General features: G+C 36.3%; 1 protein-coding gene across 1 annotated transcript; it reads right to left on the bottom strand.

The window, feature by feature from the left end:
- Nucleotides 1-1,307: 1,307 nt before the first annotated feature.
- LOC143449331 (solute carrier organic anion transporter family member 2B1-like) lies at nt 1,308-21,607 on the bottom strand. The gene is made up of 20 exons (XM_076949484.1): nt 21,313-21,607; nt 20,987-21,117; nt 20,711-20,873; nt 20,424-20,500; nt 20,186-20,349; nt 19,974-20,057; nt 19,707-19,889; nt 18,393-18,497; nt 18,111-18,275; nt 17,715-17,852; nt 17,269-17,450; nt 16,896-16,987; nt 16,585-16,748; nt 16,294-16,402; nt 15,344-15,471; nt 7,891-8,144; nt 6,513-6,584; nt 5,090-5,137; nt 3,682-3,816; nt 1,308-3,038 (listed from the first exon to the last, which is right to left on the bottom strand). The coding sequence occupies exons 1-20, from the start codon at nt 21,562-21,564 to the stop codon at nt 2,649-2,651; spliced, it is 3,036 nt and encodes a 1,011-aa protein (XP_076805599.1). The 5' UTR covers nt 21,565-21,607; the 3' UTR covers nt 1,308-2,648.
- Nucleotides 21,608-23,382: the final 1,775 nt, after the last annotated feature.

The following is a 23,382-nucleotide window of genomic DNA, read 5'->3' as shown; positions in this document are numbered from 1 at the left end:
ACAATGCTCATTTGTGTTGCGCGGTTAATTCTGCTTTGCACAAATCTCAGAACACGAAAACATGCAATAAAATGCTGGTGAAAAATCATGCAAATGGATTAACACTGTAAAAATATTCCAAAATATCTTCAGTAGCCCATCACTCGCCGTTACTATCTTGCTCAATATGTCGATATTACTCAATGTCTACTCAATATTACTATGTGCTCAATATATCTCCTCAATAATCTTGAGGTAAGACGAGAAAAAGGAAGCAAAATCACGATTGTGCTGCTTAAGATATGATTACGTCAGATCGTGCGATAATATGCATCAACACTGCCGTAAAGAAGTTAAAATGGTGGAACACAGTTTGATATAAATTATGCTTATTAAGTCTACATTACGGCTTCTGAAATTTGAAACACACTGTAAACAACAAAAGATTGCACAAGGATATTAATCGTACCTAATCGGTAGTAACTACACTTTTAGTTATTGGATCGTTTTTCTCGCAATGAGAAGTTTAGCTGGAATGATGCTGCTGCTAAATGTATCTGGTTATCATCGTTCAAGGGGCAATTATGATGCACGTGAAAATACAGAGACTCTTTTTGAAAGATTCACCATAAAAAGCAATAACGGTGCTAACACTCACAAAAAATGACAACGCCAAGATATTAGTCACGAAAACAAAACAGTAGTAAGGAACTGTGTGAGCTACTTGACAAAAAGCATTTAAGACATAAAACAGTGGTAACATGGCGGTCCGGGGCTATGGCTCGAATTCACAGTGGCCGAGTGGTGTCAGCAATGAGTCGCAGAACGAAAACTGAAAGTAACGTCATGAAAACAATTAACGCCACACGTCGGTAAACACTTAGAGTAGGTCATTTTGGGCTGCGCCATAGGGTACGTAACAGCGTATGCGTCATGTCAGGCATTTTGAACTAATGTTACCGTTATAGAACGGGCGTGTTTTTCCCCTAAAGGGCACGTAAAGTTTACCGCATATCGGCATGACACAATATAGGCAACGCGTAGCACGCATGTAACGCCTCGGCAAGAACCATAACAAACGTCGACAAAAACTTAGGCAGGATATCAGCGCTTCGAGGGTAAACACTTACGAAACAGGTAACAAAGAACAATACCATGAAACAAGCCGGTGACGACAACACAAGAAATAAATGCGAGTAAGTGTGCTTACTTAAATACTGCAGCAGCTAAATCAGATCATAGTTATATCATATACCGAATTATATTCTATTTTAACGACGGCTTAGGTGAGAGAAAACAGCCGGTGGTTGACCAGCATTATACGATAATAACATCGACATATTGCATAATTATTAGCAATCCCGGTTGACCAGCACTGTTATGATTGACAAGTGTGTATGCAAAAACATTCACAACACAATACAGATAAGCCATGTTGCTTTTGCGGACTTCGGTACCGCATAAGTGAGTAGATGACGTCAAAACAAGGGAACACAAACAGTTAAGAGCTAATGCAAACGTACATTCATGTAACAGGCTTTTTGCAAAACAATAAACATCGGAACATCAACGTAACACTTGGCGATAAAAAACTCTTTGGTTGGGGGATGCCAGCGCGACGGCGTATAAAAACATAATAGCACCAAATTGAAGAATAAAAACGCTAAAAACGGTGTCGATGATGAAGGAAGAATGGAGTAAAACGAAGGGGAAAAAGTCCTATACAAATGTGCACAATTGCCTATTATATTGCGAAAGACTCTTGCATACTTGCTTAAGTGGCAGGTTTAAGGACTTGCGGAAAACAGTTCCGGAACTAAAGCTGGCCAAGTTCAATAATGAAGGAAGCAGAAAGGACTTTAAAGCAGTGATTTGCAATTGAGAAACAAGTATGTCAACCGAAATCCTAACTCTACATTTAAACGGCACAAACGAAAATCAAACAATTAGTTACTGATAAAAACTTAAACAAATGGATGTTGAAACTAACTGATCTATCTAAACTAAGTTAAGCAAAAGGCACGTCGCTTAAAAACGTCGGTTCTTGCGAGGGCACGATTAAAGGCAAAAATTGAAACTTTTAAAGACATTAAGGTACGTTAAGTACAGTCTAAAATATTGGTAAAGAATGCTGCTTACGAATCGAAAGATTGCGGGAAGAAATGTGAAACTGTTAACAAAAAAATAACGATAAAAAGTTGGACTTAATGTGATTCTAAACACTAGTAGTAAATTTAAACAAGTAGCACTGAAGAAGAGCGCCAAAATTCATTCTCTTCAATTCCGCTCGGAACCAAGCTAATCTAACATCATAGCAATGGTAGAACGAAATCAGAACGACGTGAACTAACAAAAACGTAATAGGCTGGAAGAGGTAGATAGAACGATTAAAACCATTTCGCAGTGTTCGCGCTTGTTTCTATCAGTTGAAGATTGCAACAACAGCGTAAACATGACACGCTGATGTATACATACACGCTTTTCCTTCTCAACAATAGCACGAAGCCATCCTTCAGGAATAAAGATGTGTACTTTACTGCCACATCTAAACAATGTAAAATCTGTTCCTAACTGTTTCTGAAGGATTTTCTTATTGCTGTGAAGAAGTAGGTTGAGCAGGAATCGTACACAAGATTCACCTTCTATTTCCCCACAGAGGGTTTTCTTCATCAGGAAGATGAATGTTGATGAGGAAGTTCTTCGTGCTGCTGTATCCAGAGCAGTTCATCCGGATCCGCGATATGTTCCTGCGGATGCTCCTCCACACCTAGCATCATTGGTGGGAGCATCTGAGGTTGATGAGGTACCAGCTCTTGAGGCATCGACAGGCGAGGCATCATAAGAGTTAATTCTTGAGGCTGCTCGGTTTCAAGGGGATTTTGCATATACTGAGGCGCTTGCTGATGAGAATAATGATGAGATGGGGGCATCGGATGCTGTGTGGGGAGAGGAGGTGGTTGGGAAGAAGTCATGTGATGCGGCAGGACACCTGATATCCCTTGCATTCCCATCATGCTTTCTCTGGCTGGTTCCATGTACATGTGGCTTGGGCCCGGCGTCTAAACAACCAATAAACACTTTTAATATTAGTGATTAGGCCTATCTTATCAATTCAAACAAAGATATTTAAAATAAACTACACCGGCTACTCGAATCAAATAAAATAGAAAAGCGTCGCAATCTGTGAAAAACGAAAGCACGAAAATAAATACCCAAAAACCTTTCCCTGATCAACTGAATACAGTAACACGTTGCGTGACTGCTTGACGCTAATTTGTTTTAGCATTTTAACTGCTGTAAACACTGGAACAAGTTGCTTTGTAGATATTGTCTTGCTATAGTATGTACCACCATCATTGCTGGTAACTTTCACTACGTCGACAGTATATGGAGCAAAAAGTGGCAGTAAAAAACGTGACATTTATGATAAAACAAAGAAACAACCGGACGTCCAGTAAAAGTATCAATTTAAATGGCTTCGGGAAAGATATGATAAACAGAACGCAATTGAAAAAATACTGTAATGACGAGTTTGTTTAACACGTAACTACAGCGTTTCGGTTATTATATGCAGCATAATTTCTTTGCAAAATGTCTTTGTCGCCATAGTGAAAAAAATAGATTAAAAAACGAAAAAAGTCAAAATAGAAAAGTGAAAAAGAACCGAGGTAAAAAATAAAGGAGTGCTACTATATACACAACCTCTTCTGGTTGATGCTGCAGCAGAGGCTGATGTTGATGTTGTAACGGTTGTGGTTCGTGGTGATATTGAGGCTTGTGGGAAGGTCCCGCCGCTGTGGAACATATATGTTGAAAACCCTTCCACAGTTCAGGTGGCTGAAATAAAAGAACTTATTTACAGGCTGCCGATGTGAAACTTGAGCAGTTTTCAATGAACAGCTGTAGGAACTGAGTTAAGACAAGAGGAAATTTAAGAAATTATTTAGAGACTTGGATGAAAACGGACTTTTACGAAACGGTGAAATGTTTGGCCACGTTTTCATACTAAAGTCTTTCGTCTAAATTCTTCATGCAACGACGCAAGTTTTTGATGTCCTTGCTTTAATGATAACAAGTACAACAGAAGACAAAAGTCTAAACCTATAAATTTCAGATTTTCACTTCGAGGTGTAGTTGACGACATGATAAATGGGAAGATCGAGTTCAACTGACAGTTAAACGAAAACTATACATTGAATTGTAACCGAACTTTCAAACAGCCAAATTCTTAAGCTCTGTATTAATGGGACAAGTTTTAAATGGTTAAGCAAATACATTCAATTAAACACGAATGTTTACAAGTAGGTAAATCTCGAAAATTTCGCTTTATTTTGCCGCTCTCCGGCTGAGGCCATGTTTCTTTTTTTTTGTGAAACGCCAACTAACTGTATAACCGAAAAATAAAAAGTGAGTAATTGGATTTCAGCAGACAGAAGAAAGCCGGGGGTAGAAAATTATAATCTGTTAAGATTATCAAAACACGTCCAAAATATATAAAACTGACATGGATCGATAGCTGGTAACTTACGAATTACTACAACTCACTAAATAATATGTTATTACGTTAATAAAAGCTAAAGAAAATGAATGTGCGTGACCAGCACACGTTGACTTAAACAGGTTTGACATTTTTCACAGATTAAATAGTTTCATGAAGAAAATTTCCACATTTCCGCGCCATGATAATAACGTGACTAAAGTTTGACAAAATCTTTAATCGCCATCTTAAGCTCTTCTCGTGGAGAGCGGAAATTTTTATAAAAACTGGAAGCAATTTCATGGTTATAACTAATCATTAATTATGCATTTTGTCATAAACAACATTCATATAACAGAGTTTGTTTCCTGATTAAATGCAACGAAATGACGATGACAAATGTTTCATTTCATGGGGGGAAAATAATTTTATACAAATATTGCAAAGAGTAAGTTGAGTTAAGTTAAGAGTAAGTAAGTGAAGTTGACAAAGAGTGGATTGACAATTGACTTAAAAAAACTGATTGGCGCTGGGGAGTTTACAAATGTTCTCTTTGTTGTCATAAAAGAAATTAATAACATACATTTCAAAAATATGATATTCTTTAAATGATAAAAAAAAAACAAGACAAACCCATTTTCTCGGCCGTCCTCTGCGTCGTTTTGGCGGCTTTTCAATTTTCTAAAATAAGAAATATTAGAATTTCACACAAAAGAAACAACAAGCTACATTCGGAATGGTCGTCTCTTAAGGCATCTGTGGTCGACAAGACGTGACAATATGATTGATCGAATTTTATTCCGGTCAATCGCAATAGAATTAATGAACTGACACGCAGAAATGTGACTAAATCGTAGCGTATGTCCAGTGATTTGGTCTTAGTTTTTATTTTTCTTCTGATTAGCCATTATTAGATGAACACAACAGCAGAATAACGTGTTTTCCCATGGGGCTAGCCTGCCAGGACTGACCAATAATGATAAGCTAATAAGGTGGAAGTGGAAGAAAAACAAGCTGTCGACTTTTAATAAAAACCTTGTAATCTACCATGCAATCTTCGTCAGGCTGCTTAAAACGAGAAAATGGACCCGATTTGTGGCTGGTTGCGGTCACATTTGGAATAACCTTTGTCCTGGACACTGTGATTAAAAATCCAAGTGTAAAAAAAACCATTTTAATAAAGCTGTGCTCTTTAGACTGTATAGAGAAGTGTCCCGCTGAAGCTGAAGGTATATTCATCAAAGCGACAACTTTCAAACTAAAGCGAGTTCTAGATTGAAGGCAGAAGGGACTATCGCGACGTGCGATATCTTTTGTCAAAATGGCTGTCACTAAACGATCGGTACCGCGGCCAGCGCTATTTTTCTTGTCTTCACGACGCAACGTAAAGCAATACAGCATGCAGTAGCACACAATTTTCAAATTTTAACTTACCGACACTTCCTTTCTCTGGGCGTAGGCAATAAAAAAGAAATTAAGATTAAAAATTTATCGTGCAAAATGCATTTGAGGATTAGCAAAATCCAGTTGTATTGAATCATTAATTACGTCGGGCTACTGCTGCGGAAACCAAATTGTGTCGTGTCACATTGGAAGAAGCCAATGTTCGCTGGTTTGAGATTTCTTTTGTGAATTTACGGCATCGTTTAGTTATTGCTTTCTAGCGCACAAAATAAAAATACTTCGAATAAATAGGATAATTAATATGCTTAGAACGCAGGTAAATCAATGTAGTTTTGGAAGGAACTATAAGTTTGCAAGTTTAAAGTTGAAACAAGTGCACATCAACACATTTGAAACTTGCCTTGTGAATTACAAACAGCAGATTTCGAGCAAGTTTCAAATTCATACTATGCAAGTGCTCTCAGTTGGCTTTCGCCAAGTGACGACGTGACGAAAACCAACTAAATATAGACGTATATATATAGGCCTATACCAAATAACATGCGTTGATTCAATCGGGCGGCAGACTGAGCGCGAAAACCATTAACATTTGCAACAAAAATAACGGTGCAGTATACTCAAGGACATGTAGATTTCATAACAATTAGCTCACTTTTCGTGGTTTCTTGTTTTTCGAACCTTTTGGTCTTCCTCTTGGACGGCTGACACCAGCAGGCTTGGGCGGCTACGAAATTAACAAAAAATATATTCTGTGAAATCAGTCCGTCGCATTCGCTCATGTCAACCATTTACAAAATAAAAACTTTCATAGAACACTGGACTTATTTTGACATCAAGATAATTTAATACGACAATTTTTTATGGTCGAAATAAGCGTTGCAGTTAGGCGTTGTGTTAATTTCAATTACAACGTACTATTAATTTTATTATTATCGCATATACGTTATCATAATGAATAATTGCTTAAATTAAAAAAGCGAAAATTTTCCAAAAAAAAAACACTGAAACTTCTTCCGGGAATAAAAATACTGTGAAGCCATTTTGTTGTGAAAACAAAAATATTTCCGATATTTCTGAAAAATAAAACACTAAGTAGAAAAGCAAATTACGTAAAAACGTATGTCGGAATTAGCTCTATGGCGGTGGCAGAGACATAAAAAGGCACCGACGGTCGATAAAACACTGTTCGACTATTTTTACCGAAGGGATCACACAGAGCGACAGGAATATAAATCCTTTCGATTTATTAATTTTATCTGATTGTGACAGTTATTGATAAGACGGACTTATGGAAGGCCACTAAGTGCTTTTCGTTCACGAAAAATTACGTTATTTCGAAAGTAACAATTTAACAAGCATTTCTATCTGCATGAAGATATAATCATAATAAGTTAAAAACAAAAGGAAAAAAATGATCGTACGTTATATCTATTACACGTTAGAGTTGTTGGAAAGTATTTTCTGTTTAAAATGTTATCCCATAGTTATGTTTTAATATGTAAAAAAGAGTCATAGTGTGCCCCTGACGATTTCTGTTGGTATTACTCAAAGTACACAGTGAACACAATAGCCGGACAGCTGAGTAAATTTATTCACATACGGCAATACGCGTATTAGCACGCATTGGGGCGTTGTTTATTTTCATCAAGCGATCAAAGTGGGTTAGACGTTAGTTAGCATTTGCTGTTAAAACGAAAATTTGAAACCACTGCATGATCCCGTAAGAGTATTAACCGTGACACTATTTCTTCCTTTACTTAGGTTCAGCAATATTGCTTTGAAAGCATCAATAAAAAACTGATGAGAGCGCACGATAGTGTCCACATGCCTTCGCATCGAAATAGGTAGGATAATTTCCTGTAATGGTCTTTTGTGTATCTCTTACTCTGACGCGTTAAATATATATAGAAAAACGTGTTGTTCTTATGTGGCCGTAAGAACCAATTACATTAAGTACGGCTACTTGATGAAGCGTAATAAAATAAATTTAGTATTTACGAAAACAGGAAGTGGAACTCAAACGCTCTTACATGTATTCTGGGTCTTCCTGGACCCCTGGTATGTAACACAGGTGCTTGTAATCGGGACTGCGAACCGGCCTGCCCAACCTGCTCCAGTTCTGGTGAGTAAATTTGATGGCTGGGGCCAGGAATGTCGTAAGGACGCAGCGTTGAAACCATGGGAGGAGCTCTGCTGACTCTTCTCTGATAATCTTCTTCCTCTTTGTCTTCCTCCTTTTCTCGGGCTCCATCAGGCTGAGGTCCTGTTATGTCTCTGCTCATTCCTGATTAAAGGCATTTGTCAAAATAGAACATCAAAATCAATAAAGAATAATAAAGCATCTGAAGTGAAGACATTGTTACTTAATGTATATCCAATATGATATGAGGCAGGGGTGGCTACAATTACATAATACAGAAACCAAGCTTGGTAAAAACAAAACCTCCCAGGGGCATCAGAATTTATAATAAAAAAATTAGTCTCAAAACGGCCATTTTGAAGCATCCTTAGATGATGTTACTTTTGCTGTACTCATATTTTGCATTTTTTTTGGAAAGTTTACCTGTTTGTAGCTTTTCCTTAATTAGCTAAGGCAATAAATTAAGGCTAAAAATTGCTCAATTCAGACACCGCTCAAATCCCAACAATTTTATCAAGGTCTGGGCCTGTCTGGTATCTATCATTTTCTATCAAGGTCTGAGTCTTTCCCTAATGTTGTAAAACTTTATTTTTAAAATTATACTTAGCTTGGATGCAATCAGTTAAAATACGATTTTTTTTATTTCAATAAAAAGAATATTGTGATTTCATATCCACGCCATCGAAAAAAATGAATTAAAAAACAAAATAGTAACTAGCTTCAGCAAGATTTAACAATTGGTTATATAAAAATGGTCAAATACTGTTGTGACTTAATCTCCATGCAAATATAATTTTTGTTAAAAGTTTATTGTGGACTTCAGTGAATAAATGACAACATTCATTAAAAGTTTGTATTAAGTTGATTCATTTTTAGGTTACAAAAAGATGACAATGCTCGCAAGTTTTCCAAGCAATTTTTCCTAAAAAATTCTTATTTCAACAAGTCTTCTGTCAGCTCAACTCAACATAAAATTTAATTTGATCCCTTTACTTGAAAGTAACCATTTCAATCTCCTGTTCCTACTCATCTTCAACTACTGTGATGTTATTCCATTTCAGACAAAAAAAACTACATTGCTAGCATAACAATATTTATTTTCAAACAAAATATAGGCAGGATGGTAGCAATTTAGGCAACATATCATTTGCGGAACGATTATGATATAAATATATGTCTGATTTATTGTAAAGTTACTAAAGAATTGAACCAGATCATGAGATGTTGTTCCAAATTTTGCATTAAATTTCCGTCACAAAAACTGTTACTTCATCATTTATGTAAAAAAGTAAATTTATAATAGTATGTTTTTAACATGAGCCTGTTTGAAGACCCACAAAAAACTAGCTTATGATCCGCATGCAATTCGTTTGCTATAGAGCAAAAATAGGAGCACCTTTGTAATTCAGCTTTTAAAATCACAACATCATATTCAATGACTGATACATTTGACAACAAATCTTACAAAACTATGAATGAGAAATAAGAAGATGCAGATGTTTTCATGATTCAACACTTAATAGTTCTTCCTTCATAGCATGTAGTAATATATACATTATAATAATTATACACATCATCACTTAATACTCTGCAGCTCTATAAATGTCATGAATGAATGTATTGCTTGTATAGTATAACCATTGACCATAGCTCTTTACAATGTGTTTAAGGGTGTTTTTGCATATTAATCAATAATTCCTGTTCGTGGCCAGGCTGTAACAAACAAGAACTATAGGTTTTAAGCACTAAAGCAAGCTGAAAAAAGCGCCTGTGCAAATACTAAAACTGAAACTTTACTCAATACACTGCCTTAAACAAATAGTTCAATCACATGATACAAAAGGACATTTATCTTAGTCCAATGAAAAAAATGTCAACAGAATATCATGAAACTAAAGACTGCTCACGAAACTGCTGTTTATGTCTTTTGGAAAATTGTCTCATAACAAGTTAAACTTTAATTAAAAAGCTTTTTTTGCAACATTACATAGGCATGTCTAAAATTTGCAAACAGCAGATTTACGTTATTGCAAATGTCACTACACATTTCCAACTTGTCAGTTACAAGGTAAAGCATTCAAAACGAAGTCATCTTTAGGAGAGAATGGGTGTGCAGGCATGTGCTGCTCTCATTGACTCACTGCAATTTCTAACAATCAGCATGTGGAAGCCCACAAGGAAAAGTGACTAAATTTAAAGATTTTGGCTATGGAAATGTGTATTACTATCAGCTGCGTAAATAAATCGCTCACACTGAGACACTTACTCCACAAGTCCAAATGCATTAGGCCATTCCAGCAATCAAATGTGGATGTGGAAGCAATATTTATTGATTTTTTTCTGGCTTTAAACAGAAAGTTCTTTATATGCTTAGACCGTTGTGATGGTCATACGGAAATATACTGCTGCAATGGCCAGTTTTGACGTAACAGGTTTCGCTTTATTGCACTTTAGAATTGAATTCTGTCCGACAGTAACCAATGAATAATTCATGAGCTCCCATGAAAGCCTTCCAAAAAACTAAGCTAAATTTGAATGCCCGTTACTGCATTTACTGGTTAGTCAGCAACCAGAGACTTATGGTAAAAATTTACCACAAACGTTAGATGGCACAACATAAATTTTACAAAACCTGACCAAGGAAGTAATCCATCAATGTTTATGAATTGATCTATTTAAGACACTCAAAAGTATTGAATAAAAGTCCAATGGTGACATACCATAACCCAGTAGCTCTAATTGTCAACCATCAACTGGAATTTTTTGGGATGGACCATCATCACAGCGTGTACAGATGTGTACCAAATGTTTGCTGGTTACACACTAGTTTCAGAAAGTTTCGCTATACTGTTAACTTATGTAGTTATTTAGATAGCTCTCATTATTTTATTGTGTGATAGTTTAGATACTAAAAAGTCTTTCTGGCTTCTTTTGCTTTTTCATGCACAAAAGTCTCAGTGGTAATCATTCCAAGTTCTGTCTAACAACAATTTCAGACTAGGACTTGACTAGCCATTAAAAATTTTGATCAAAAGCAGAAATGGTGTAGAATTATAAAAAAAGTTTCTGAAGCATTGCCACCGTCTATATAATATATATGATGGCTTTTAAAAATAGAAAATGACACTCTCTTACATCATTTTAGTAGTCTATGCAAACATACTAACATATTTTTCAAAAAATTAAAAAAAGCTGTTTATCTATATCATAAAGTCTCATTCTAACATAGATATCATACATACCATACGCGTAGTGGCTTATGTCATGAAGTGTGTAATTGCTAATGGGTATAAGTAAATATTATGCTCTCAAGCAACATTAACGCTTGTGTTGAAAATTGCCAGCATAGCCATTTTGTGTTTAGTAACGTTGCAAACACAGATTCTTGCATTGATTGTACATTAACCACATTACATTGACTTGGTTACATATACATTAGGTGTAAAATTTGTGTAAAGATGTACTTTATAACTAAAGATGTTTATTGTTTGCAGATACAATAAGAAAAGCTATGAAGGTAACGACGTGCCAAATAGTTTAGTCGTAGGCCTATATGAAAACAACTTGATACAAAATTATATACGCGCAATTTTATATGCACTTCACAACATACTGTACTTTATGCATAAAAAAGCTAAATATATGAGCAAAAAATGGCATCTTCATCAGATCAGTAATTTAACATTTTCTGGACAAATATTAAATATATATACTGCATATAAATATCTCCACACTTATTTTTTGGTCTACAACTCTGCAAAAATTAGTTTTTGTCGTCCCAAATAAAACTCTTCAAACTTTTGACCAAAAACTAAATGTATCCCTAAAATGATTCTAACTATTTAAATTCACAGATGGTTTATGTTTATATATAAACACAACCTCTTTCCAAAATTGGTAAGATAGTCACTGCATAGCTCTAAACCATAACAATAACATGCATGGAGTGCATGTAGCATAACATGATAAACTTTTGCCCTTTCAATACTTCCTATGGATTAAATACATACATACGTTGGATATTATAGAGGTCACACTATGTAGTCAAGGAAAGTAAAAACTATTAATCAGTTTACCATTGTACTGGTACTTAGGCACACTCCGTAGCTCTTTGGTAAAACAAAGTTGATCTGCGTTTAAGTTGATCAACATTGAACTAAAATTAGTAACTTATTGTTTCACTTCCCTTTATAAACTAAAACCAAGCATCTTATACATCATGTATTTAAATTTCTGCTAATAAACATACCACATTAACTTTAAAAAACTATACCTAATATCCCCTAAATGAATTGTTTCCTTCAGACCCAGTAACTGTGACATACACCAGCTGCCCGTTGAGGTAGTACAAAAATGCTTCAATGGAAAGGAGGTAGATGCAATAATACAAACAATCCTCATTCTTTAATGCTTGCTTCAACATCCCATTTCTGCCCAGCACTTCAATACAGAAGTTTTGGGTTCCAATCTTCTTCTTGTTTGTGCATTTTCAACAACAATGTTACTAAATAGGGCAGCATATATTCCTATTCTTCAAAATAGCTTCGGTATATTAGTATTGCCTTATTGCACACATTATATTGAAATACATCCAATTGCTATGGATAAGTTACTGGTTAGCTACTTTATTATAATCCAACCAAGCAGTTTCTTTGTAACCTTCTGTGTCAAGGCCACCTCTTTGCTCAACCAAAAGGTTAGGTTAGGTACAAATGCACTTAGTCAGTCATCAAACAACTATTATTATCGCTGCTGCTGCCATATCTGCAAAGCGCTTTTAAGCACAAGAGGTTTCGGCCTATTTTATTTCAAGTGTACACTTTACCAAGCGTTGCTAAACAGCACTTTACGTCAGCAGGATGACATGTATATTGTGTAAGCATAACTTGTAGTAGAGAAAAAATTGATTAACGTCTCATAGGCGATCTTTTGACCTCTTCGAAATTCTTTGTCTGGAACACATTTGTCTACGTCTGACCGCTCGATGGTGTGAATATTTAATGTTCAGTGCATAATTACGTTGGTGGTTGGTAGGCTACGCTGAATTAGTCAAACATAATTGACGCTGACGTCTAACCATTGTTGGCTTGTATTTAAATGCCAATGTTTGGCGAAAACAGGCACAGAATGCTGCTATCAACGGACATGAATTATTCCCAGTATAATTATAAGCTTTCAAACTTGAGGTCGATGATGTCAAGACAATGTATTGCATACACAGTGATGATGGATTGCACTCAGTGCTACCATCAAACGGATAAAAACTCAGTTCGTCTAACTCTAATTGGTTTCCTGAATGAGTGATTGCCAACAAAAGGGCTTCCAGTGAGTAATGGACATGGGGAAATCCCTATTACGAAACCTTTGCAAAGTTGCTTGGGAACCGCATACAATGTACATGGCCTTGTAATCAGCAAGTACAGTACATGTACAGTAATCATGTATTAGAACACTATACATATATAATCTTTAATTTATATACCTACATCGGAACAACCCCACTACCAAAAACAAGACTTAGCAGTCATATTTATTGCTAATTGGTTTATTCCGTTATTTATTGTAAGTAAAATTTTGAAAGCTATACTCTGGGCAACAGCAGGCTGTTGAATGAAATTAAAAATTGCCAAAATTGTCGAGCTGGGAGTTTTGTTATTGATTGAAGTTATTCCGGCGTTTGATGTTAGCCTACTGTAAGGACCCATTGCTTGTGTGAACAGTTTCAACAACACTTAGGATAAAAAATTGTTTTTTGCAATAATTTTTTTTACAAAATATTTACACTGACACTGTTTATTGCACGTTATTATACTCTTGACAAATTTGCGCGTAGTTTTTCAAGATTTTCAAGTTATTGTTTGCTATGATACAAAACACAAAGCAAATAAAAATAAATATTGCCATTTTGCCTACACATACGGATTTAGACCAAGAGCAAATCAATGCAGGGAATATGGTCATCCGACATTTGCATTTTTCTTCTATTTTCAGTTGGATATCGGTCGTATTCAATGTGTCATACTCGGTATGAAGATGGTGCTACTTTGGGATCCAATAGGCTTATACGAGTAATGAATAATACACGAATCTGCTGGAAGTGGAAACTGACTAATGACTATACAAATGACCCCGGCACTTAGACGACAGTAGGTTTAGTAACTAAACCTTAGTTGAAGACGGGAAGGATATACGTAGCAAAGAACTCGTGACCGTTACGTAATGTGGCAAAAATTTACATATCAATTCTAGGGATGAGCCGCGTGGAAATTTACTTAGGTTCGTGCGAACACGAATATTATGTCGGTAGACGCAAACGAATACCGAATCTATTCGTAGCCTATCAGCACCAAAAGATAAAATTTTGCTTACAAACGCTAAACTGTTTGTTTTGTTTCAAAAAAGGTATTGAAAACTTTCACTCTTGGTATATAAGCTATAATCTTTATTTCTGGAAATGTTGGCTGTGCTTGGCCTATAGGTAGGCTAATCAAACTGACTTACATCATCCTTTCTCACAAAAATTCATACGTTTCTGGATAATATTGTATCCGTATTCGTTGGGATCTTCGATTTCTTTATGGTTATCGGTCTATCCCTAATCAGTTCAGACCTTCAACAAGTTTTCTTCGAATTGTAGCGGTTTATTGTTCAAAGCAGGGGTTTATGTTAAACATTTACTTTTAAAGAAGCTGAAGACTATTCACACATAGCTATGTAATCGTGCAAAATTCAAGTTTCTGGAGCCCAAACAAAGAAACGTGGAATCAGGAAGTTTTTGAATTTTTGAACAATTACAGTGGATTACTGAATGCCAATATGTCATGGATTGTAAGTTTTCACTGTACTTTTATTTGCAAAAAAAACATATACAACTCAACATTTTTTATAAGCAGAGCTGCGAAAAAGAAATAGTATAATTTTGTAAAGAATTAGTCCTCGCAACGCAAATCTGCAAAAATAGGAAAACCGTTTTAAATTCTCACTGCCTTCACATCCCAAGCAGCATACAGGGCGTTAATTTCTGGTAGGCCACAAAATGGCGTTACCCGCCTACTCACCAAAAGAGCTACAAAAAAGTCCATTGTAGTCTACGTTGCCCTTTTGGGGACTTATCTGGCCGTCTTGTGTCTTAATTCGTTTGAGTTTTGACTTACGTATATGTAGTTTTGTAAAGACAACAGTCTGGGTAACAGGTGAGTAACAGCTGCCCAAATCGTCTTTATAGCGCATATAACTAATATTTATTCTATCATATTATCTTATCTTAATCAGATGACCATATTAAATTTAACCAGCTAACTTTATCGGCTACAATACGAATAATTTAAATGCTTTGACCTCACCTGACACGTCGTTTACGATGAGTTCAGGGATTTGTATCTGCTGCTTGCTATCTCTTTTCAAAACCAGAAGCGATGTCCAAAATGCTATCACAGCAACCACTGATGGTATGACATTGAGCATAAAGTATCTGCGTGTGCATTGAACGGTATAAAAAGCGCTTTTTCGACGTTTTTGCTTATTCAGTAACTAACCGTAACAATTTCTTGTAACCACGCAGATTTGACACACGATGGAAGCAAAGTAGTCACCTTATGCTTCTCTTAAACGTTAACTGTGATTCATGCGACAAAAGCAATTCGAACAACGTGCGGCAACTGTTGCCATACGCGAGCTGCGTGAATGACTTTTAGAAGATCAATGACTGCTGGCTGAGACAGTCAGAAAAGTTAATATTAGCTTCGATGCTGTCTTCGTTGTCAGTCTTTCGTGACTCAGAAAAAAATATGTCCCAAGCAATAAATACAAATTTTGACAGATGTCACGCTTACACGCAGCAAGACTACGGTATACACGATGACGCCATAAAGATTCTAGCAACGAATAAAATTACAACCTAATTCGAAAAACAGGAAGTCCATAACCTACACCAGCAGTACAATTTTTGCACGGATCAAACGCACATTCTTTGGCGTCATGCGAAACATTTTTATAGCACCCTTCAAGCGTTTTGAATGTCGACTATGTTAAAGAACGCAAAGAAAATCTTGTATCGAAAATCACCGAGTGTATGATACATCAAAAGTGCAGTATAGACAATCGTTTGAAATGTTTGGCGAACAGGACTACTTCAAGGTATGCGGTTTAAGAGGTTCATATTAACCTAGGTGGCGCCGAACCGCGGCTTACAACCAAATGCGGAAACCTAACGAGGGTTGCTTTCCACTGATAACACTCGGATTTTAATAATTTATACAGCATGCAGATGATACAGTATTTTCAGTTGTCTTACCGCACGCGTAGTCTGTCTAGGTCGTAAAGTTGACAAGCCTGTTCGTTTGACCAAAACAGACAACAAGAGTCGAAAAGTTTTCCTGCCAATAAGCTTCCAGGTATTTCACCTAAATAAAGAAAGAATTAAGGAAGGTTAACAATTATTTAGTCTGGCAGCATTTTGCAAGAACGTAACCATCAAAATTTAATCCGTGTCTGCGTGACTGGCTCACTTGTCAATTGGAATTTAGCAGACTTACTTAAAGTTTAAAAGCCGTTATCCGTTATGGACACATGCAGTGGAACCTACCAAGTAATTTCGCAACGATGTCCTTCAGAGCGATGGCGACGGCTTTGTCATTTTGTCTCACGCTGCGCATTACAAATATGCTGAAGGGCACAAATGTGAGACTTATAACAAAAACACGAATCAGGAAGTTTCCAATAAATCCCAATAATTCACCGCGACTGCATCTGAAAATAAGTTCCTGGTGACCGAAACCAGCATTAAAAATCACAGCCTGGTTACAAAAGTAGATATTTTGGGTCACTTAATACTATATAACAAAATATACATTTTAAACATTAACATTTCAAACATTTCTTTCATTGGATACTCACGAGTGACTGCAAAATCCATTGACAGCGTAGAAATCTGTGGTGTTTGGCGAATCAAATTTAAATATTCCAACGCAGGAGCAGTTATCAAATAGCTAAAACGATAATAATTAATGAAACGGAAATGGTGTAACTACAATACAAGCGGTAAAAATGTTTTTTTGTTGAGAAAGAAAAATATCATGATATATAACAAATAGCCTGTCATAATACAGTATTCGGACATACAAACTACACACAAAACGTGGAAAGTTTATGTATAATATTTGCTATATACGTTCTTCACTGGCTTGTGACCGTATAATGTTAATGATGCATTTTCAATATGTAAGAATAGACATAGTGAAAAAGTGTAATCAATCCAGCAGATGCTTACAGGTTGGTCCCGGGAATCCAAAGATTTACATCCGGCCCGGCAAGGACTGAAGTAAGTTAGTCCATCCGATCCACAAACCGGATCAAAATCTTCCACATTCACATCACAGTTGCAGGAGGCGCTGCAGTTTTGGAAATCGGAAGGGTTTTTGGTCAAACCAACAATGCTATGTGCAGGGCAACCTGCAGTTGGAAATTGAGTCGCTCTAAAATACGTCTTAATATCGCTATTTGTTGAAACTTTTGTCAAAGAATTTATTCTTTTTAAACCGCACAATTTTAACACTGGCAGGAATTGGTCTTGATATTAGGTCAAGTTTTTAACTCAAACCATGTAGTGTAAGAAATGAACAAAATTTCATGGTTGGTTAGGTTTAAAAAGAATCAAAGGTGATGTTTCATCGATTTAATGCTGCAGCTTTCGATAGGGCGACATAAATGACTCACCGGCGGGATAATATATGCTTCCAATCAACATGCAAACGGTAATGAAAATAGAAATCCTTTTCACATTATTTAAATGCTGGGAATTGATGTATCCACCCAAAGGTATTGCGATACAGGCCGGTACCCATATCATAGTACCTGAAAACATTTAATTATATTTGATGTTACAAGCGCTGTATAGGTAGCAAATTGTAGCCTATATATAGAGTATAAATACAGGTGAGAATAAAGGTTACTCATCGTATGTTATAGCTGGAGATTTTCTTTATATTTTAACAAAGAAATGAAATGAAATGCAGACACACTTTTGTGAAAAAACGTTGTTTTAGTTTCGATATTTTATTGTTTCATTGTTTATGGCATTTTACTGCTGAATGAAGTATTACAAATACTTGCCTACAATTATGCTTGAAGCGGATATAGAAAGCCCAAAATCTTGCTGCAAATATTTTAAGACAAATGTTCCACTACTGAGAGGTTGTATATGCCAACCAATGGTTGATAGGAGAGTAATCATTACCACAGGGCTTTTAAGGACACGTATGAAGGGATGAACGACATCTAGCGACATTAATAACTAAATTAAACCTAGTTACAACGAACATGCATATAATCATACGAAAAATTATCAAAGTTATTCGAAAAGTTACTATAACAAAGTATTTGTAAAAAACTAGCCTTTATTAGCCGGATAAACTTTGTACTTTGGAGTTCGCAATGGATTTTTCATTTGATGACATTGTTCATTTTTGTGATGGAGATTATTTTGTACGTTTTGCTGTTCTATAAATCATAAGAGTTTTTATCTTCTCATACAGTACAGTATGAATGTTCTACAAATTCTATGCTGTATATATCATGCTTATGTGGTATAAACATGTATAAAAAAAGATTTTGGTGCATGTTATGACAATATGGTACTACGACACCTTATCGAAAGACACTTTATCGAAAGACACTTTATCGAACGACACCTGATCGAAACGACAGCTGATCGAAAGACACTTTATCGAACGACAGTTAATCGAGCCGACAGTTGATCGAACGACACTTTATCGAAACGACAGCTGATCGAACGACACTTTATCGAACCGACAGTTAATCAAAACGACAGTTGATCGAACGACACTTTATCGAACCGACAGTTCAAGCAAGATTTTTGCGTGTTTCTCAAACATTGAAACAATGAGCCATTGTGATGTGCGGTCTTTGTAATGGTGTGCATTAATGAATTGTGATGTATATATCATAAAGTTGACGATTTATATTTTATATCTATATTTTATATTTGTATCATAAAGTGTTCGATTTCGCATGGCGGCCGGCCGGCCCGCCCACATATTAATAAGATACCACAAGAATACGCACGAGAATTACTAAGTACGAAAGTAACCTAGAAACCTATGCGTCGTAGACTGATGAGATTATTACAGGTTAGTAGAAACATCATCTGGCTTCCTGTATACATCATAATTGTAAAACTAAAGAAAGTGAATTTAGTGTAAATTAGGTATTTCTAAAAGTGACACATTTTTATAAATTCTTCTTGTTACGCCGCGCCCCCGCTGTGAAAAGAGAACGAAAAAGAATAGTTAGTCAAGTTATTGGTGCGTAAATGAGTAATACGTTTCAATGCGGAGAGAGAGCAAAATTATATAAATATCACAATATCTCAAAAATTACAAAATCCAACTTTATCAAACAAACATGGACAGATAGCTGAACATCACAATGACCCATTGTTTCAATGTTTGAGAAACACGCAAAAATCTTGCTTGAACTGTCGGTTCGATAAAGTGTCGTTTGATCAACTTTCGGTTCGATAAAGTGTCGTTCGATCAACTGTCGTTTCGATCAGGTGTCGTTTCGATCAGGTGTCGTTCGATTAAGTGTCTTTCGATAAAGTGTCGTTCGATTAAGTGTCGTTCGATAAAGTGTCTTTCGATAAGGTGTCGCGTCACGTGACAATATAACACTAGTAACTTATTGCACCTGAACCCTCTTCACAAACAAGTTGAGCGACACCACTTTTCTGATTTACTTTATCATGAAAAAACATAAGCGGAACGCTGGTGAAAAGAACTCCTATGGAGGAGATGATAAATCCAAGCCACCAGGCTCCGACCCACTGAACATCGCCGGGCTCAAGTAGTTTACTGTGTGGAGAAACTCGTCCTGTAAAGCAGAAAATTTTGCAGTTGTCATCGTCTGACTTAAATACTCGTGGAGGACTAGTTTTTCTACTATTAATTGTAATACCTATGTCAACATATAATTTGCTGATTATTCCGGCCACTCCATAACTAGCCACGACGCCAACTATTGAAAACATCTGCACAAGGGCTGAAAGCGTAACAAAAAGCAATGAATAGTATGTTCAATAAATTTATCATGTTCTAAATATATTGATTTTAGACGTTCCAATTATCTTCCGTTAGTTATTTCGAAAATGGAAAAAAACAAAGTGTAACCAATGTAAAGAGGTGACTTTTGACGTGGTGAGAAGTCATCGATATATGAGAAATACAACGTCGTCACAGGACCAGCGCCGAAGCCAATCAAGAACGTTGAACAAAAGAAGACAGCTTTTATCCAAGTTTTAGTGCAAATGGGGTTCTGGGGTTCATCAAGTATACTAAAAATACAGGTATGTGTAGAACGTATTTTTCATCTAGCTACAATAAGTTTGCTTTTTACAACTAAATTTACGCTTGGTAATTTTTGACGCCGGCAACTTCAGACGAATGGGTAACATTCTCCATATCTTCTATCACATGAGCCTTTTCCTGAAAAAAGTTCCATATTTGGTTATGAAAACTTGACTAATCGTTTCACCTTCTAATTCGCAAGATAAAAGGATTTGAAAAATGACGAAAGTCAATGTGATTGCCACGAGCATTAATTTGCAGTTATTTTACAACTTAATTTCAACCGTACAAATGACCTGGGTGTTAAAACTTGCATGGCATGACATATGCCAAAATATGTCCACTCACTGGTTCGCATAACTGTGGAATATAGGGTGAAATAGGTTGTTCTTGGCTGATGTTTGAAGCCACGTGAAGGACAGGAACATAGATCCCACACAGAAAATGAGGGAGACAGCACAAGATCCCACCAATTACCATTGCTATACCTGCAATAGCCATTATCCATGGCCTTGCGAGAAGGGAAAATAGGTTTTGTGAAAATGCAACACATTTCACACAAATTACACGTTTACGTGCTGCTAAACTGGATCGAACAGGCTAGTTTGTTGTAGCTTACTTTACCTTGAGAAACGCGATGCAGCTAGAGTTGCAGGTATAAGCGAAAGCAAATGCCCGAAGTCGCTTCCAGCAACAAATAGTCCTATTGTAGACCCGGACAAACCGTATCTGCGCTCGATCGTAGTTGCGTATGTCTAGATAATGAGGTAATAGTTCAGCTCAAGAAATTCAGTCTTTCAATATCTAAGCATTGGATATGAAGTAGTCAAAAGTATTGAAGTGTATCTTTCGGCCTATTAATATTTTTGAAATATATCTTTTTCTGCAATACATACGTCAAATAAAGCACAAAACACATCCATCTTCCAAATACTGTTCTCAAAGTTTACCTTAATCGAGTATTGAAGCATACCTACAAACATATTCATAAACACGAGGCAAACAACAAATCTAACGATGAAGCTTTCTGCAGTTTTAGGTTTGATCAGCTCAGTAAACGGTAAGCTATCTTTAGACGGAGATAAAATGAGAAATACATCCGCCTTTCCCCTAGGACTAAGAACATCGCTTGCATTTCTTATCCTTGATCTTCGTCTAAATCCGCTACTTTGTGAAGGTTGAGAGCTGTCAATATAGGACATGCTGACTAACAGAAGTATAATTTAGCTGACTAACAGAAGTATAATTTAGCTGACTAACAGAAGTATAATTTAGATTTTAGAAGAAAGCAACAGAGCAACAAAAAGAAATTACAACTTAAAACAAACAACAAAACTGTAACACCGTAAAGAAACGCAGTTTCACGAAGAAACGCAGTCAATCAACAAAATATAGCCTATAGCAAAGCAAGGCAAAGAGGAGCTTGCAAACGGGTTGCGTTCGAGTAACATTTGTTATTTAGAGAGACGAATATACCAGCATCCAACTATCTTAAAAGTAAATATAAACATTTACAAATTATTATCTGTCTTTCGCAGTAACATGTTGTGTATAAAGTTATATGACACCTATATCTTTAATTACGATTATGAACTAGAATTGTCGAAACCGAATCGTTCAAAAAATCCAGGTATAGCCAATACAAATAGGCCTACATATTATAAATCCAAATACAGTATACGTCAGCTAAATTGCAATCAAAGTTTCTGTTGCATACAAGCAATTAAGTCACTACTGTACTTTATGCTAAAAAGATTAACTGAAAAAATGGAAATGAACTTACTTAACTTGTTCTGGTACCGTCGTTCACCGTGAATGCGAAAATCTGGCATAACAAAGATTCAGAATATTCCGTTATGTTTACGAGCGCGCCAGGATTCCACAACCGCTGAGAGTCCAGGGACTTCGTTTCAGGTGTGGACAGGGAGATATGTCCCCCCAACGTTCGAACAATTATCATAGTTTATCACAATTGGAACTGCATTCTGCAACTACCATTGCATATCACGGGAGCACGACATATGGCCGCGGGAAAGTGGCCGCGAACAAACTCACCGGGGTCAACTGAACGTGACGTAAATTGACCGCAGACAAACTGACTGTGACATAAACTGGCCGGCGATCAAATTAACCGTCGATAAATTGGCCGGCGATCAAATTAACCGGCGACAAATTGGCCGTCAAAAGGTCAAAATTTTAAACTCGGTAGTATATGATATGTAAAGTAAATATTTGTTTGTAACTATTTCCTTTGTTTTTAACAAAATTGTTTTTTATTTCAATACACATTGAAACGTTTATTGAAATAAACAGAAATATTTCCGGAAATACGAGAAATACGAGTAACAACATTAAAAGACGTTCACTGCAAAACACATATGACACTACATAATATGGGCACTAAAATTTACACAAGCTGTTATTTGACAAACAAGGAAGTTTATTGCGCAAATTGTAGGTTGTGGGCGATGCCTCTGAGAAAATCTAATATGTCACGGTTTGCAAAATCTTCAACGATGGTTATTGCAATAAGTCCATTGTTACAACATGAGATAGGCTACAACGCATTGTTTCATAATCTCATCAAACAACTCGTCTAGACTGGGAAAATGTATGTAACAATAAGAAATCTATGAATATGGGTCACCGTACAAGGGGCCAAAAAACTCTACGAGTGGCAACCTTGACTGCAATACACATACTGGATAGTGACTAGATAGTGAATTAGAATTTTGACCTTTTGACGGCCAATTTGTCGTCGGTTAATTTGATCGCCGGCCAATTTATCGACGGTTAATTTGATCGCCGGCCAGTTTATGTCACAGTCAGTTTGTCTGCGGTCAATTTACGTCACGTTCAGTTGACCCCGGTGAGTTTGTTCGCGGCCACTTTCCCGCGGCCATATGTCGTGGAACCGCATATCACACCAAATTTGTCCCCTTCAAAGTTAATTAGCAAACTAGGTTCCTATCATGGACTGTTTTGGCCGCAACAATTTTACTGAAGAGGCGATAATTTGG

Source organism: Clavelina lepadiformis, chromosome 3 (genome assembly GCF_947623445.1).
Source record: "Clavelina lepadiformis chromosome 3, kaClaLepa1.1, whole genome shotgun sequence".
Taxonomy (NCBI): domain Eukaryota; kingdom Metazoa; phylum Chordata; class Ascidiacea; order Aplousobranchia; family Clavelinidae; genus Clavelina; species Clavelina lepadiformis.
This window is presented reverse-complemented; position numbering and strand designations above follow the sequence as displayed.